Here is a 19,527-nt window from a genome sequence, read left to right as displayed (position 1 = left end):
CTGTCAGAGGCAATTCTGGATCTTGCAAGGCCCTACAACAGATCACACGGTACCTGCAGCAGGCGGAGGTAACAGGACCCATTTCCACTCGGTGTAGCGGACGCGATTCCTCTGCCGCGCTGGGGAGCACAGCCAGGGCAGCCCCCAGCATGGCACAGCCACAGTCACACTGCTCTCTGTCAATCATCAAATTGTTTTAAGCAATTTCCTTAATAAAACACAAAGAGTTAGGACATTTCCCCGTTAGAAAACAGCAACTTCTGCCTTTTGCCAGTCGATAATCAAGTCTGACAGTATAAACTGCTGTCACAAAATTAGACTGTGTTTGGGCAGGGGACACTGGAAACCAATGGGGGGACAATTGGTACAGCTGGCAGCTCCACATTACTGCATTGAGCTCTTCAAACAAATCCTTCAGGAAGGAAGGGACACCTACCCCGTGCGCCATCATCACAGAAATGCTCTGTGGTTTGAAATGTATCGTATTAAGACCATATTCAGTTATTACCCTTCGCTTATTTCAGGCAAGCTTCTGGGTTATTTTAGCTCATTTTGCTGAGCAGTGCAATTTTGCAACTCTAAAAGGCAACCCAAACACCCAAACAAAGGAGACCTTGAGAAAGATTCTGTAATTAAGTATCTCACCTTTTATTTTGTTCATTTACATTTCTGGCACTGACAATTCTTTGAAGATATTTATGTAAAGACCAAACTTCATTAAAGCAATCAGAACAGAAGTCAATTAAATAATTTTACATCACTTAAGTTTCAGAAAATGTACAACACTTTCATACGTTATAGGCTTGACTGGTTGCAAAAGGAAATGGCACATGTTTGACATGGTTAAGAAATAACTTGGACAACTCAACAATTAGTTTTGCCAAAACCTGTTTTGTACTGAATACCGTGACACACACCCAGGGACCACAGTATGCCTGATGGCACCATGTCCACGTTGTTATTCAACATGGAATTATTACTATCAATTCTGTCTCCATTGACGTATCACATATTCTACATAGAATTCGTCACAGAAAGATCCAGTTAACGGTTTTGTAGAGGTGTGAGATTCATGATGGAAAGTGGAGATGTGACTCATGCCACTTCCCAGCGATGCCCTGGACCAGCAGGACACTGAGCACATGGAGAATATCAAGCATATGAATAATCCTATTGATTTCATGGGGACTACTCGAACACTTAAAATCGAACAGACAACAGGCATGCACTAGGCAAGGTCTGTGGTGTAACGCAGCATCCCAGCACCACGAAACCATCTCGCTTCACACCTGCTAAGGATCCATGAAATTTCTCCTGCAGAAGTCACGATGATGGTCATACATTTAGTTCTCTCCAAAGTCTATGTAATGTTTAAGGCAGCAAGAAAACTTTGCCTTTAACACTTCAGAAACTGATGTTTCCTTTAAAAATAGGTGGACAATATTCATAATTAATCAGTGCGCCCATTATTTATATGAATGCAATGAAAGGCCAAACCAAATTTTGACAAACCGTATGTCAACAGAATTGAGGAGTGTAACTGAACCGGAGTCGAAGCTTTATAATTACACGTGCCAGATCATTCACATGGAACATACTGTCTAGGGACAATGTGAAAAAGCAGGACTTAGATGAAATCTGTATTCCTGAAGCCTGGTGCTGGCCAGACTTCCCCTGGTGTGAGTGAGCTCTACTGAAGCCAATGAGTGAGCACCTCCGATGAGAAGTGCGAGTAAGATTCAAAACATGCCGCCGGTTCACACTAACAGGTCATTGTGGCTGAAGGATATTCTCATATACAGAACTCTGGAACACTACTAACACCCATTTACAAAACACTACAGTGATGGTTATTGGCACATAAAAAACTCCTTCTCTATATGAAAACATACACAAAATAGATAAGAACTGCCATTTTTTTCAGACTTTTAAAATCTCTATATAGTTGCCTTTAAGGAGTTTTAACCCCAGTATCACGAACAACAATGGTCACCTAGATTTTACTGTGCTGACATTTGTAACACTGCCACAACCTAGACCACTTTGTGGATTATGTTTAACTGTACTGTACACAAGGTGATGAAGATTGATAGAAAACCACTAAGATTCTTGCACAAAAATGTGACTTGTTAAAATCCAGAGAATGATTGAGTCACTTTATAGGCAGCAGCTACATGTAAGCTGTAAATGTTACCCGCGATAAAAAACACATTTTGCCATAAAGCACATATTGTGACATTATCTGCTTCTGGCCTGGTACACAAAGCTCGATTTTCTTCCCAATGCAGAGGAATGGTTTGGTTACCTTGACTCTCAGAAAAAAAGTGCACAAATATTTTACTCTTTAAAGTGCTTTGCAGAACTCTCTTCTGCCTTGATTTCTACTCCAAGATATCTCTACGCTCTGAAGACTCTGCCTCTTTCTCGCATATTGATGTTCAGCTGACAAAGCCTCTTATGCAAGTACGAGTAAAATTTCAAGAAGACCATGTTAGAAAAGTGTTGATGCTGAGAAGGAGAAAGTTGGGTATAAAGCTGAGAAGTACAGGGTCTATCTTTTGTTAGCCCACTGCATGTCTGTGGGACTCCACCCAGCACGCTCATGTCCGACAGAAAGACCCTTGCTCAGGGCCTGTAGCAGCCCCTGAAAGTCAAAACTTCTCCCCAGTGTTCAACCCGAGCGACTAAGAAGGGCAAAAGAGATTTCACCAAGGAAAAAATGTACTGGCTTTGCAAACTCTGTTGTCATCTTCTCACCTCCGTGTGGAGAGGAGCACTCATGTGCTTCCTCCCCCTTAGTCTCCCAGCGCCCTGCTCCCATCCACAGGCCCAAGCGCAGTCCCTTGGTCCCACCGTCCTTCTCCCACCTGGGAGACCAGTCAGAGACTCCTGCTTTTGGCTAAGACACCTGTCTCTACTGAAACAGGACTTTGCGGGGATTTTGATGCATCCCTTCTTTCTAATCCCCCCCCAACCCTAAATCCTACACTAGTGAAGTGCTGCATTTACCAACTCATGCAAAAATAAGTCGGCGTTGGAATGATGATCCTTGGGATGTATCCTCTCTCGTCCCAAAATTTCTGGCAGGGCTATCACTGCAACTCACAAGGTAGCAACGTCTACGAGAGCGATCCAGCATCTTCAGCCCTCCAAATGAGTCCTGGGGCCTTGCTGTGTTTCTATGTCTATTTTCGAAACAGATTTGCTTCTCTTATTAAAAGATCATTTTGATCAACAAAGTGATAAGGGGAAGAAACAAGTGGCAAATCATCTTAACTCCCCCAACACTTTTTAATTTCAACATGGTAAACAAACTACTGTATGTGACTTACTGTGAATTAAATTTAAAAAGATTAAAAATGCATCAGGACTTGTTTCTTTTATACTTGCTGTTAGATCACAACACGTAGTCAGTAGATCAATAAGAATTAAAATATCTCAAATTGTTGTGTATCATCAGTATGTCCAACTCTACCAGCAGTATTACTCTAGCGTTCCTGATGCACAGAATACCTGAATGAAGTGTGCAGTCCTTGTGAAGAAACAATTTCACATCTTCTGCAGAAAACTTTCAATAAAACGATATTGTGCTTAGACATACTATTTATGCTACTTCATAAATTAAAATCCTGTCATAAGAAATTATTCAGCTACACTGTATTTTTATTCTTTTATCTGGAATGTTACTAAGTCTACCTTTAGCAAAAATCTCTTAAAACTTAAAATATGCACAAATATAAAAAATCTTTGCAAAATAGAAACATTTATTTAATTTTCTTCATACGCTATAAATGTTCACAGATTCTAAAAATAAAAACCTAATTGACTAAGATTAATTTCAAGTATCTAATCTCATTTTTATTACACATGATGCTTGGTACTAGGTTCACTGTTTCTAAGGTGTGGAATGTTGTCTTGGTGTAAAGCAACCCTAAAAGGAAGGCTTAAACCTAACTCTCTGCAGGCGGGAAAGGGGGAGTGACAACAAATAAGGTGATATATTTTGCACCCTTGTGGCGATGAATAAAATGTACGTCTCAATTTTGCCTCAAGAAAAAGGGGTCAGGATGCAAACCTTCAGAAAACCGCTTTCAGTAAGATCAATCCTGTGTGAGAAAACAAGCCCAGTGCTGCACACAACTGAGTGCCACTTCTGAGAGCGTCCACGAAACAAGGCTGACAGAGAGAGGCGGTCTTCTGCTGCTAAAAAGCCCCAGCACTGCCTGCAAAACAGAAGAGGCTGATATTGTGACAGCGATCTTTCCAGTGACTTTGCTTTGGTTATGCCCAATAAATGCAGCGGTTTCCTCGACCTGTGGATACAAGTGCAATGAAGTGCGAGGTCAGCGCTGACACTGTGCCAGCGCAGGGACACCCGCCCTGGCTTGCACCCTGCTCCAGCAAAACACAGCAAGGAAAGGAATGTTCATAGGTGGAATGGCGAGCGTGGGCTTATGCTTTTGGGAAGATCAGAACCCTAAGTCCCTATTCTCAGAAACCAGTAAATTCTCTCTTAAACCTATCAACCACATAAGCACAAGTTGGGCGTTACACGCCCGTTCACATGCTGTTCTGGGTAACAAAACTGTTCCGAATAAAGGTCTTCACGCACACATTTTTTGGTTTTGGGAAGAAACCAATTTGTCCTCAAAACTTTTTGTTCTCATCTGTGCCAAGCATCCCTTTTTCTCATATCAGGTACTGCACCTTCAGTGAAGGTTTCAAAGAGGTGACAACCTAACGGAGACTTCCCGTGGTGGGTGCACTCGTAGATAGGTCTGGAGACCTAAGCATTTTCAAGCTTTAAAATATTGTGCGCTTAAAGGGGAGGCAAGATGGAAAGTGTGAGAATCCAGCCCTCTCACCGCACAAGGAGATGTTCAAGGTCAAGCCACTCTTTACAATGATTCATTTGAAATTCCCTTTATCTGCTATGTTTTCCCCTTTTAGTCCCAGCCACATCACAGGAGGATGCTTTAAAATGTTTTCTTTTCAAAATATTTCTTCAATTAATCAAGTAAAAAAGAAGATAACACAAAATACGCCCAATTGCTGAAGGTCAATAATTGGAGAGCAAGAACTTCCCCCCGAGAAGATCAGATAACCTAATATCAGACTTCTTTACAACAACAAAACCCCACATTGTCCAATACAAATAATTTAGTAACAGATGTCCAGTCTCAGTTTTAATAGTAATCCTACATTCAAAATATTTTTCAACCCAAGAAAAGCCCACAAAACAAATTATAAAAGCTGATGAACCCAACAACTTCTTTAATCTTTACATGATGAAAAATAAATGTATTTTTACCAAATAAATGGGGAGAAGCCCACAGGCAGAGGAGGTTTTCCACATTCTTTCATGAAGCAAACGTTTCAAAGAAAAGAATTTAAATTGTTGATGCTTTCAAACTCCTATCTCTGAAGACTTAAAGCAGTGCGAACAGGGCAAGGAAAAAACCAATATTTTTATGTAGCGGCATAAAATTCAATTTACCAAGGCAAGCAATCATGGCAGGTGAATAAAATACCATTCATATTTTCATTACCATGCTAAAGGCAGCCAAAGTTGATTTTTGTGCCTGACGTTTTCTTGACAATTTTGTAATGCTTCAGTAAGGCAATTAATATCAGATGCAGGCTTCTGTCCATTGCTAATATTTCTCTTTAGATCCAGCAAGACACTGGTTGCATAAGGGCATTTGAAGGAAAAACGTGCTGGGATTCATTTACTCTGCACATACGAAGATAAACCGAAGGCAGTAAGACTATTCGTGAGCCAAAGGCGCAGGAGGGATGACCACTGTGCATTTAGCAGCACAAAACCTCTCTTCTTTCTTTTAGATAATGACATTTTCTGTTCAAAACTAGGCATGAACCCAAACTTTCAAATGCAAAAAAGGAAAACAAAAATAATATTTTTTCCCAACTAACTGAAGCCAGTTAACTGAAGTCGTTGTACCTAGCAATTCATACCAGTTCATTTGTACATGTGGCCACATACTTAGCTCTGTTTTCCTGTCGTCAGGTAGTTAATTTTGGCAGTTTCTCTCATAAACGCCAACTCCTGAACGTAGTGTGTGCTCAAGAGCAGCAGTGGCTACATAACCTGGTGTAACATAGACATACGCCACCCTAGTGGACCTCCACTCAGGTGAGTATGGCTCTCTACTTGTTATCTCAAATAAATAAAAATGGAAATTCTCTGACGTGTAAATTTGGGGAATGTTCCCTCTCATACGCATAGCAGATATTTGTATTTTCCTAATCAGTTTAATCGTTTAAATGGTTACTGTTACAGCACCTTATGCATTCATCATTCGTTGTATTGCACAGCAGAGCTATTTCCTAGGCTGCTACGGGATGGGGAACCAACAGATGTTGGCTGCTTTCTGATAAGTTACTCTATTATTTTACCTTTTATCAGTATTGAAGATAAGGACAACCTCTGCCCATCTAGGATAGCCTTCTGTAGTCATCTGGTACAGTGCACCCTGCTAAATACCTCAGGACGGTGCAGTGTTGCACACACTTGGTGAATTCACATAATTGTGGAATTCGATCTCTTTTGGAAGCCATTGCGTTTAGTTATCAAGAAAACACTGGCATATTGAAATTCCTCCCAAATGGAACATTTTTGAACATGAAGGCATTTTTAACTAGACAGTAGAAAGGAGAACCAGACCAGAAGCAGGGCAGTGAGGTCATCAGAGAGCTGCTTTTCCCCCAGAAGGCCTTTAAATGATTAAATACATCAGCAGCTGAAAATTATTCCACATCAGAAGCGTCATTGTCAGAAAGATGGTAATTACTTCCCTTCACCCGAATATACTCGATATACCTCCCTTCATCAGAATCTGACGTACCACATGTACATAGCCTGTTTTCAAACAAAGATTCAATTTCCTCTAGTTTTTTCCCTTTAGTCTCAGGAAGGCAGCCGTAGATGAAAACCAGTCCCAAGGCAGCAAACCCTGCGTAGAGGAAGAAGGCTCCTGCAATGTAGAACAATATGCACAGTCGGTTACAGAAGTTCCCATCCCTTCTCTGCTCCAAAGCAGAGGGAGCAGCACAAACAGCCGGCTGCAGATACCAGCCGAGTGTGTAAAAGCAAAGGCTGGAGCAGCATGGCTAAAACAATGAGCTGCAGGGCTGTGGGTGCAGGAGAAGGCCACTTTATTGCATCATTCCACAACAGAGTAAATTAACAAAAGCAATTTCATTTCACACGGAAAATAATACACATCCTTTCTGGGCAAGTCATTCTGCTGTTAAAATAAACAGTGATTAAATGATTGCATACACACACACACACACACAAAAACCAGATATGAAAGGCAAAAGCTTTCTTAGTTTATCTTAACAGCAAAAGGCATACTAAAACAACCCCCCAAAATGAGAAACTTTTGCAAAAAAGAAATAGTCAGGATTAAAATCATGCTTGTGACTCTTACACCTAATTATTATTTAAAAGTCCTCTGCAGAGACAATTAGCAGTGCGAAAAGCTCGTTTCCCCTGTGACCCATCATATATAGGGGAGCAGAAAAGGTACCAAAGGGCCAAGAAGCAATTACCTGCCATGTGTTTCTAGACTGATGACTCAAAGGAATGACAAGTGGAGCTGAAAGCCCCTGTACTACTAATGATGTGAAGATTGCATCAAGTCCCTAGCAGCTTAATGCAATTTAAATGATTTGTACTCAAGTGGCTAAGCAGTAATCTGACAAACTCTCCGCAGACTCCAGCAGACAGGGCTTAACAGTTGGGAGTGGGGCAGTAGCATCTTACACAGCTATTTCTGCAAGGACCATCTGATATTTGCCTTGGATGCCACCATAAACTGGAAAAATGCAAATGCCGTCTCCTTAAGTGGGATTCAGCCTATTTCACTCAGTCAAAGGTGATTTTTTTCCAGCTTTCCTGATTTAATCAAGTGTCTAGGTTCTCAGTTAAGGACAGAAAGAAATGTTTCTTATGAAAGCTGGACCAAACTATGATCCAGGCACATTATATCAGGTCTCTAGTCTCACTAAACCATGGTGGGCTGAGAACACTGCATTCACAGTTGACATTTCATAGCAAAACCAACTGAGTGACCCAATATCAGCAGAAAATCTATGTGCCAATGGTAGTACTGCACACGTGGACGCATACTGTTTCTTACCGTAGTATGTCAGATATTCAGCCGTATGCAGAAATGTCAGTGACACGAGCACATTGAAAACCCAGTTGACTCCAGAGGAACATGCGTTTCCTGTACTCCTTGCCCAGAGTGGGTAAATTTCAGAATTGACGGTCCAGGGCATAGGACCCATGCCTAAGAATTAGGAAAAAAGATCAATCTCAGTTTAATAGCTGGACTCAAGAGTAAATTTAACATGTAGTCTCACTATCTGACATTTTACCTTTATAGTTTTTTAATTTATATGCAAAAACTAATGTTTGCTTACCAGGTGCAAAGAAAACCAAGTATAAAATAAGGCCCAGAAGTGCTGTCCAAGAGTATGGAGTGGGGCAGAAATTGTATGCCCAAAACAGATCATCTTTTTTGAATACTGTTTCATTTGAACACCTGAAAAATAACAAAAACCTTCATATTAAAGAATATTCAGGGAAATGGGTGACATCTCAATATCACCATGGCATGTAATGTCTCACGACAAGCTGCCAAATGTACAATTAATATGAAAAAAAATCACCTCTGTTAATTTATCAAGATCTTTGAAATTATGTCCTACACTCAGAAACGTGCTTTTTCCTAAGCCCAGTCTTAGGAAGAGTAACCAGCAGAACATTCCTGAATTTAAACGCTTGCCTTGTACCTACAAATCTCCTTCAAATGTCCAGTCTTTACCTCGCAAGTGGTCATACCAAAGCCAATGAGATGGCCATTCACATGAATATCACACAGTGCAAAAAGAGCCGCAGCAGCAGGACTTTGAGGTGAGGATGCTTTATGCAAGGATTTAAGGTCAAATGGAACTTAGACCCTACATCATTGATGAACTAATTATATGCTGTACATATTGCGTGTAATCAGTAATGCCTATGGAGTATGCCAAGGTCAAGTGAATTTATAAGGAAAAGAGCCATATACTTTCTTTTCTTCACAGTGAAATAATTTAGAAGAAGGTAGCATTTCTAATTAGACAGTAAAAATAAGAACCAGACCAGAGGTAAACCATGCCCGAGCTACTGAAAGAAGAAGTGTCTCTATTCCAAGGACCATGTGGAAATTACATATTTTGATGAATAGTATAAAATCAGGTACTTCCATCTGACTGACAATATAATATATTTTAAAGGAATACTGGCAACTGTATCTTTTTGTTACGATTTTTCAGTTTAAACTAGCACTGGTTTAAAGGGGCAACGAGTCATAACTGCAACTAGAGAAACTTTTCTGCTGCAACCACGTCAATGGCTATGTAGAGTAGAACAACCAGGTACTCCTGGGAGAGACGACCTAAGCAGACACCACCCTTTCATATCCTAACAATGGTATTTACTTGAAGAGAAGAAACCACAGGGCGCTGATCATCTGTCTGCGTTACTATTTCCAGACCAGCTGAATGCCCACATGAAGGATACGACCCTCCTGTGCCTGTACTCAGCACTGGTGAGGCTGCACCTCGAACGCTGTGCTTGGTTTTGGGCCCCTTACTACAAGACATTGAGGTGCTGGAGAGTGGCCAGAGGTGGACAACAGAGCTGGTGAAGGGTCCGGGGCACAAGTCTTATGAAGGGCAGCTGAGGGAGCTGGGGGTGTTTAGCCTGGAGAAGAGGGTTGATTCAGGGGGGACCTTATCACTCTCTGCAGCTCCCTGACAGGGGCTGTAGGCAGGTGGGGGTCGGTCTCCTCTAGAGACAGGACAAGAGGAAATGGCCTCAAGCTGTGCCACAGGAGGTTTAGATTGGATAACAGGAAAAATTTCTTTATGGAAAGGGTGGTCAAGCATTGGAACATGCTGCCCAGGGAGGTGATGGAATCACCGTCCCTGCAGGTGTTTTAAAAATGCATAGATGCGGTGCTTGGCAACATGGTTTAGTGGTGGACTTGGCAGTCCTGGGTTAGCAGTGGGACTTGATCTCAAAGGTCATTTCCAACATAAGTGGTTCTATGATTCTCTTGATGGTTGGAAAACCGGAATGAAGATGCCTTCAACAGTCGATAGGTGAGCAACAAGTGATGAGATGGTGGAGCAATGCACACTGAAACGTTTAAAAGGACCCACCACCACTGCAGCTGACTTTCAGAAGCAAATTCCAACAAAACACTTCTCCTCTAAGTTTTCTGTTAAGAAATGACAAACCAGCCCCAGGTGGAACAGAAATGTGCTAAGCACCAATGGCCAACCCACCCCCCTCCTGGGGCAGGAATCTTCCTTAAGTTGGCATGGATGTACCAACAGGACAACATTTAAAGGAGGATATGGCCATAAAGCCCCAAACCCAGTTTCAGGACAGCTGGAAATCCAAAGTTGAAATACATTTAAAAGACAGAAGTTAACCCAACAAATACTGGAAAAACGCCTGTCTGAAACCTCAGCCAAATCCCAATGCTTCCTTAATGGCAGTAAGCTGTAAGATTTGCAGTTCCACCTTGCACTTGAGCAGCACCAGACCAAGTGGAGCCAGCGCTCCCTGGAGAAACGCCGAGCCCTTGATGTGCTGCTGGCAAAACAGCCAGTGCCAGCGTACAGCCTTCCACCCTGCCGCAGCCCTGCCTTGCCGAGCTTACCCAGAAAGCCCATCTCATCCAGTGTATACAGATCCACTTTCAGTCTTGAGGTGAAAAACACATATAAAACAAGACAACTGCACAGCCCTCTCAAAGATATGTCCCTCATGCCTGGATACAAAAGACTCATGGCCTCAGCTGCTGCCTGGACCACGGGAGAGCCAGCCATCTAAGACACTAGCAGCTTCCACGAGAGAGATTTTTCGCCTTTTTCTGAGCCAAAAGCACTGCTGCCATCCTTGCCACTTGCTTCTAAGCATCATCCCAGGTTCCTCCTTCTGTCACTTTGCTCTTTGATGGCTCAACTCAGCATCTCTTTCTGTGTTAGGAGTTGAGACATGGATCATTACCCGTTGCTTCACCCTGATGCTTCCCTACCACGCTACGTGCTCTTCGCTGCATGCGGGTTAACTCAGGTTTGAGCTGTGTCCCAGGTGAAAAAAAAAAAAGAAAAGAAAAAGATGACTGAACTGTGCTGGAGAACCATCCATATGTTTAAACTGAAAGCTCCTTAGATGTGAAAGAAATGGCATTTGAAAGACTAATTACTGAACACCTGGTGATCCCATTGCCATCTCCTGCTCAGCCCCCCCCTGAAATTCTGTTGCAAGAAAGCAGATTCAGTGCATAGAAACAGGAAAAATATCACTCGAGACTAGATTTAACAGAAACCTTGCAGTAATAAACTGTGCCCTACTTATCCTTCAGCAGTAATCCTGCATGGTACACAGGGTAAAAGCAAAGATGTCTGCATTTGCTGGCATCTAGCAGCACTGGGTATGTTCAAAAATAACACTCCTTTCAAGGCTGAAGATTTGTTCAAGCTCTGTTACTGTGCTAATTCTACTGCTGTACTAGTATTCTACAAAGTGTATTATTTTGCTGAAGAATATATTAATAATTACTGTATAATGTACTATCAGATAAAATTCTGAATTTTTTCCTGCATGAAGGGAGATCTATGATGGGAAGTGGACAAGTATCTACCCATCACTTCACAAGCTGAAACGCACAGAGGAAAATGCCCTGTAAGCAGCTTACAAGTGAAACGATGCAGCTGGGTACCAGTGCAAGGAGTTTGTTAACAACAATATGCTGGGTAAGGGTCGTATCAATATAAATAGTGAAGACACATCACATCATTTCCTCTGAAATTACTGCCCAGGTGAAAAAAAGATAGTGCTACATGAAAATCTTTCCTATTAATTTCTTTTGTTATATATTTTCCACAGATAATTTAAGATGCACATCTGTTCTAATCAGTGAAAACCTGGGCTTCCAATGACTGATGTGAACAATTCGACTGACTGAAAATAAATCAGAACAGCAGTAGATTTCTAAATTAGAGGCATTATATGCTTGGTTTCATAATCACAGGATCCATCCTTTACCAGATAAGGTCTGTATTTCAGAAGATCTAAAGCTTTGCTCCCCACATCCTTAAACTACGCTCACATGGAACATAATAGAAGGTAAGAGATGAAGAGATGAAGAGCTGGTGTGGGTGGTCTAAAATGTTACTGATATATAACAAGAGGAAAGAGGATAAGACCAATTTAAATTTTCCTAATACTTGAGCCTCAAGCACAGCACTGAAAAGCACAGATAGGGAAATGGCTAGGCAGAACATAGCATAGGCAAGTGAGCACAGCACTGAGCTCTGCACAAGTCAGAAACCAAGCTGATTTTCCTCTCAAATTTCCATTAATCTTTGCTTTGCTGTAGACCGAGGACTGTGTATCCCTAAAGATATGGCTTTTGTGGGAATTAAATGTTTCACTCTGAACAGTTCATACATTTTCAATATAAAAGACAATGAGAAGTCAGAAGCTTTCAAGCCCTTCAGAAGCATCTTAAATGGATTTAGATCAAAAGGCTCAGAAGGTCAAAATTTAAATCAAATCAGGCTAAGGAAACAAATTACTTTAAAGAAAATCACTAATGTGATCATTCGTCTCCTTAAAATGCTTGTTAGAACAGGCACATTTCAAAATTACACATTCGGCTCTGACATAAACTTTAACATCAGGTGCTGATGGTACAGAAAGATTTTAAGACCTAATTCACAGTTTCACTAATTCCCCATTACTTTGTTCTAACAATAGTAAAACTACTCAAGGACTGCTCTCACACCACACTTTTGTATTATCAAGATGCTGATAATCTACAATTTACCAACTTAGTCTCTGGTGTAACACAAATATATTGGATTTTGAAAAATCTCCTTTAAAGAGATTTTTAAAGTTTCCTGTGTAGAGTCCTGACTTTTATATCATGCCAATCCAAGTAAACAATATAAATTAATGCCAAGCTTATTGGCTCATCTTTTCACCTGAAGCCTGGTCATGGGAAGAGGCCCAAACAGACATAATGTAGAGTAGCTCCTGTTTGGATTGAGAAAGGTTTTTGTGGAAGATGCTTGGGAACAACTAAGATTGTTTATCCACAGGCAATTACTCATCCTGTGGAAGAATCTGGACCCTGACATTTGGGTTCATTCTCCCAACTTCAAGCTCCTCTGTTTCTGCTAAGGATATTTAGTTGTCTGACCAGACCCCTAACTGTCTTAAAATTACTCAAAGGACAGACAAAGTACCAGATTAACTGTGTAGTAATTTAGTGGTAGTCAGACATGTAACTAAGGAGAACTTTGGAAACCACCTCTACCTTGTCTGTCAAGTGGCCTCTCTAATCCACCTATACACAATCAAATTAGTTGCATTAGCACAACCCATAGAAACCAGTGAAACCATAAAGTATAGTTTCACTATAAATCAGTATATACTGATCCAAAGAAAAATCTATTCCTTTCAGTGCTTAATTTTTATATATACACATGATAAGATGCTATCTGAAGTATTAAGCAAAGCATAACTCTTTCCTGAAGGCAAACAGATTAATTTTAACTCGACCAACGTGTGAATCAATACTTCCTAAGCCTTCTCACAGTTCCCTAGCTACGGGCCTCTGTACCTCAGAGAAGATGCACTGTAGCTCCACGCCCCTCTGGAGAAGTTTGCATCTACTGCTCTGACCTTAGAGTTTACATGCAGAAATAACTCATCCATTAAACCAGATGCTGCTGAAAATATGCAGATGAAGCTTCTTGCAACAGATGATGGCAATTAAAAAAACAGAAAAGAACAAACAGATGCAGCCTTCAGAAAACGCACCCATAAAATTTCATGGTATTCAGCTAGACATTGCTTAACCTTCATTACATAAAAATACCAGCAGTGTTTTGGGACAGTCATTGAAGCTTTTTGCTTTAACTGACAAAGAGTTTTTAAAATATCAGCATGCACTTCAAAAACTTGGCAAAATAGTTTAGTTCACAGCAAAAAAGCAAACTGCACATCAGCAGATTGCTGACGCATTCGCACATGACTGAAAACCAGTCCTTATCATGCTGAGGCCCCCTGCTATAGGACCTACGCATTATACCTATATACTGTGGGGGATTTCCTGCACAAAGAACAGACACCAGGGCACTTTAATGAGTAACAGCTATAGTAATTGCTGCTGTCCAAAATAATTCCAAAAAATCTTAAACTAAAGAGGCAAAGCCAGTTCCTTTCTCCATGCAACGCTTTCCACGCCAAGTAAGTTCAGTAGCAGCTACTAAGATAAGAACGGTAACAACAGGAAAATGATTCTCCTCAAATCAAATGACAGACGTTTCATACTCTGCATCTGGGAAACTGAAAGCACATATTCAAAGATATATTAATGAAACCCAAAACCCCAGAAGCTTGCTTGCTTTGCCCATTACAGAGTCAAAGAGTTTAGAGGTGCCTTCTTTGTTGCATGCTGTAGGTTCTAACAAGGTTTTATGTTTAAATCAGCATTTCTTACAGATCTGCTTGGAGACAGCACATAACATGTATAGAAATAACTGTCAGTTACTCACACTGAGCATCTTTTCCCTTACTGGCTGTAAGACCTTCTGATCCCTCTTTTATCTTCATTCTTAAAAAAGAAACAGAGATTCTACAGACTGCTAAAATCTCCTAAAATCAATCACAAGGAATATTTCACTACAGCTTATACCCACTATTAAACTAAAAAATTACTTAATATTTCATTTAAAAAAGTAGAAGCCCCTACTGAAATGATTACTTCATAGAAATATCTGTCTCTAACACATAACTGCCTTCCATCATGCTTGGACAGCTGCACTCTTCGCTGGGTCAGAAACTGGCTGGCCGGCCGGGCCCGGCGGGTGGTGGTGAGCGGAGTTACATCCCGCTGGCGGCCGGTCACAGCTGGTGTCCCCAGGGCTCCGTGCTGGGGCCAGCCCTGCTTAATGCCTTTATCAATGACCTGGGCGAGGGCACCGAGCGCACCCTCGGCCAGTTTGCAGGTGGCACCGAGCTGGGGGCAGCGCTGATCTGCTGGGGGGCAGGAGGCTCTGCAGAGGGGTCTGGGCAGGCCGGGCCGATGGGCCGAGGCCACTTGTAGGAGGTTCAACAGGGCTCAGTGCCGGGTCCTGCCCCTGGGTCACACCAGCCCCACGCAGCGCGACAGGCTGGGGCAGAGCGGCTGGAAAGGTGCCCAGCGGAAAATGACCTGGGGATGTTCGTCAACAGCCAGCTGAACGTAAGCCAGCAGCGTGCCCAGGGGCCCAAGAAAGCCAATAGCATCCTGGCTTGTGCCAGCAATCATGTGGCCAGCAGGACCAGGGCGGTGATCGTCCCCCTGCACTGGGCACTGGTGAGGCCGCACCTCGAACACGGGGTTCAGTTTTGGGCCCTGAAAGACACTGCAAAAAAGTGGGCCCACATCAGAAAGACACTGAGGTGCTGCAGCGTGTCCAGAGAAGGGCAACGGAGCTGGTGAAGGGTCTGGGGCACAAGCCCTGTGAGGAGCAGCTGAGGGAGCTGGGGTGGTTCAGCCTGGAGAGGAGGCGGCTCAGGGGGGACCTCACTGCTCTCTGCAACTCCCTGACAGGGGCTGTAGGCAGGGGGGGTCGGTCTCTTCTCCCAGATAACAAGCAACAGGACAAGACGTAACAGCCTCAAGCTGTGCCACAGGAGGTTCAGGTTGGATATTAGGAAAAATTTCTTCCCTGAAAGGGTGGTCAGGTATTGGAACAGGCTGCCCGGGGAAGTGGTTGAGTCACCGTCCCCGCAGGTATTCAACAGTCCTGCAGACGTGGTGCCTGGGACATGGCTCAGCGGGGGACTTGGCAGGGTTAGGTTTACAGTTGGACTCAATGATTTTAAAGGCGTTTTCCAACCCAAATGATTCTATGATAATCAGTCATGTCAGAAGTCACACCTGACTTGTTATGCTGTTCCAATTTACCTCTGTTCCCAGCCACCTGGTCACAGGATTTACATTATTAATTTAGCTAAAAATCTTTGGAGTTTGAATTCAAACACTTGCATTTTCCCAAACTGAGAAACTTCAGTTTTGCATCTGCATCTGAATCTGCTCAATAAATAAGTGCTGGAGCTGTTATTCAATCTGAATAGACTGAGCAACAGACTACCAAATGACTGAAAACAGGAGCAATTTTTACCCATGACAAATAGTTCTCCAGTATTAATCACATCAAAGTGGTTCTTGAACGGTTGCTGTTCTGGACATTGCAGTATGTTTGTAACCACATATTAGTGGATTCTCAAGGGTGGGCAACATAGCTGCTTCGTCTCTTGCCAAAGGAAGAAGCTCAGCTGTCTGACTGCCAGTCATGACATCGGTTCGCTGTGGGTCTGAGCAAGCCGCTTTTGTGTGATTAGGTAAGTCTGATCTCCCAATGAAAGATGTTCAGGTTTGGATCTGCTTCTGGATTGAAGGTTCTCCTTCATATTGCTGTATCCTACTCCCATCCTCTCAAAGTTCCACCTGCTACTCCATTCGATTTTTATCTTATACTGGTGCCTTCCCAGTCCTGCTGGCCACCTCCAGGCCGCTGGCTAACGTCTCCCACTCTGCTGTCACGCCACAAGTGTTTCAAGCTTCATTTTTCATCATGTCTACTAGGAGGGGAGAGAAACAAATCTCTGCTACTACCACGACACTGTCAGACAAGCGTCTCTCATCATCTTTCATGCTCCCCTTACCATGAGAAATGGACTCAAACCGGGAAAAGGCAGAATAACATTTGTACCTAGTGCTAAAGCCCAACCATCTGAGATTTCACAACAGCTGACAGCACCCGTTAGCCACACATGTACACCAGTCCCAGCTACAGCACACTTAAGAACTAGGAGCAGAAATAAGAAAATACCTGGTTTTTTGTTATAGAAGAACATACAACTAATCACACTACACATAGACTGACTTATTTTTCTTTCCAAGCTTTTTCCTACTCTTCTAAAGTATCAGATGATAATAAAAGTGTCAGGAAACACCTGACATCTCTGTGCTCTACAGAGAGCCCTATCCTAGTGCTAATCCTGATCCTGACTGAGTACACTTGGTTTAACCCAGTACAAACTAAAATTAACTAGTAATAATTAAATTATACGATTTTATAATCATGACCAAATTATAAATTATTCAAATATTATATTAATAATGCATAAACTTGTGAGCAGTCATACAACTATGAAAAAAAAATCATCTGTTCACTTAAGTAGAAGTCATACTTACAGAATTTTAATGGGCAGAATTCAAATTAAAACCTGATCAAAATGCAAAATCTTAATTAGTTTTGAGCATAAGCATCTTAGCGGAATATCACTGTCATTCACGCATTTCTACATATCATCATTTTAACTACTTTAATCACTAGACAACAGGTCACAGTTTCAAAGTAATGTATTTTGTGTTTCTTTTTAACATTGGACATTTTCAGATACAAATTTAGCTGTTCATCTGAGGGAAAAAGAGAAGGAATATGGCTTATTTATTTCATTTTTTTTGTAAAAAACTTTGAAACGGCCCAAATTTTCAACAAAGAAATGAAACGCGACAAAAATCATATATTTTTGAGTTTGTTTCTTTGTTCAAAAAGTTCTTTTAGCACTGTTTTCTGAAAAAAGATAATTTGAAATATTTATTTATATATAAAGAAAAAAGCATCCTGTAAAAATAATTTACATAAACCCCTCAAATATCTAAATATATTACTGCACAAACTGAGTGTACAGAGGTCCAGTCTATATCCATTTATGTCCAAGTCTAAGACTATACTCAACGAACAGCTGGCAGAGGACAGCTTGGTTAATACCTGGCTAAGGGGTTCACAGGTTGAAATCATAGCTGTAAAAATTAGATGCAGTATTCTCCAGTTAAGAAGCCACGACAAAAATCAGTTTATTATATATACCCAGAAGACTACTTCAAGGTTTGAAACTGTAAAATTCAGTGACACTGACAGTAGTTAGTGGTAATTCTAAGCTGGAGAATCAAATACTAATGCATATGATAAATAAACAAGGGTACAATCTGGTAATTATTTCAGGATAGATTCTTCATAAAACTGAGTAAATAGTTTAAAGACAGTTTTTTGGTCAAGATGGAGATTATTAATATATATTCTGAAGAGCTTTTTCTCAATTTAAATTATGACTCACTTATTAGCTTCAGAAGTTAACATTCAGTTGTAGAAAACTTTTCTCCGAAATATCAGCAAAAGCTTCACTGGAACTAGACATTATATGAGGTTAAAGTTACAGCAAGGTAATGTTAAAGGAGGAGCAAAGCCCACATCTGCTACATGTTTTCATGAGAAGACACAAGAATATATTTTTGCAACTTTAAAGATGATTCTGTGCATTTACAAGCTAACAAAGAATATGAAAAAGCAGCAATGAAAGAGAGTGCACCATTTCAGGTGAGGCTCAGAAGGCAACAGCAGGCGATGTAAGATTTCTGCCTTTTTTTCCCCCTTTCCAAGGATGTATTCCAATGGTTTACAGACAACTTACATCTGCGTACTTTAAAGACCAAGACCTTCAGTAATTTCTCCTGCTTTTTCATTTATAGAATACAAACCCTGGTCTAAAAAAAAGAAAAACAAACAAAAAAAAACAACAACCAAAAAAACCCCCAACCAAAACGACAGCCACACAAGTGTTTCAGAAGCACTAAACTATCTGAAAGTCCTTACTGAAATCTTCTTATTATGCAAATAAACCCTGGGTTCATCCCTTTCATTGACAGGCACACCCTGTTGCTGAAGTCTGTGCCTGTACAAGAGGTTGTGCCTGCTGGTCCACTGAAACTCCAACTCTCAACACAAAACTCGCTCATATCCTTGCACAATTTTACTAACCCTAAATCTTTTACCTCTTTTGTTCCTCTTTTATCTTGCAGCTTCCAAACTACTGATGTGCATGAGAATTCCAACCACTTTATAAACACAGTGGTGGGCTCCAACAGAGTGCCATCAGCAAGTCATGAAGCCTCCCAGATTCCAGTGCTGTATCCAAAAAAGTCTAAGCCAATCCTCACAAGAAAGCAAGATCCAGTAAGAGGCAGAGAAATAGTTCGGTCCTAATTCTCATACTGAACAACTGCAATTGGCTAAATGCTGTAGTTTTCACTAATTCTTACTTTCAAGTATGATTGACTCTCAGAGAACTTTACTGAGGTGCAGATCAGCAAAGAATGTTTAGAAATTTGGGTAAATATGATGAAGGTGATACTGCCCAACATTTTGAAGCCTTTGTCATGGTCAATAGATAATTTAGTACTACAGTAGTATCAAGAAATATAAGCAAAACACTGCATTCTGCCAGACAGAGTGGAAAAAATGCCATGTGGTAGCGGGTACAACCCACTGCTGTAACACCTAAAGCATCATGCGTTTGCGTGCAGGTCTGGACGGAGA

General features: G+C 41.4%; 1 protein-coding gene across 2 annotated transcripts in view; it reads right to left on the bottom strand.

Moving 5' to 3' along the window:
- Positions 1 to 624: 624 nt before the first annotated feature.
- SLC2A13 (solute carrier family 2 member 13) overlaps positions 625 to 19,527 on the bottom strand; it is a 169,355-nt gene continuing 150,452 nt past the window's right edge. The window contains exons 8-11 of one of the 2 annotated variants that reach the window (XM_056341393.1): positions 8,452 to 8,573; positions 8,166 to 8,318; positions 6,867 to 6,995; positions 625 to 1,421 (exon numbers count right to left, since the gene is read on the bottom strand). In XM_056341393.1, coding sequence (XP_056197368.1) covers positions 1,405 to 1,421; positions 6,867 to 6,995; positions 8,166 to 8,318; positions 8,452 to 8,573 — 421 coding nt within the window. In that variant the 3' untranslated portion in view covers positions 625 to 1,404. Of the gene's footprint in view, positions 6,996 to 8,165; positions 8,319 to 8,451; positions 8,574 to 19,527 lie in introns of both variants that reach the window. The other variant, XM_056341392.1, reaches the window with a different exon arrangement.

Source organism: Falco biarmicus, chromosome 5 (genome assembly GCF_023638135.1).
Source record: "Falco biarmicus isolate bFalBia1 chromosome 5, bFalBia1.pri, whole genome shotgun sequence".
NCBI classification, from domain to species: Eukaryota; Metazoa; Chordata; class Aves; order Falconiformes; family Falconidae; genus Falco; species Falco biarmicus.
The sequence above is the reverse complement of the archived record's forward strand: the minus strand, read 5'-3'. Positions and strand labels throughout refer to the sequence as shown.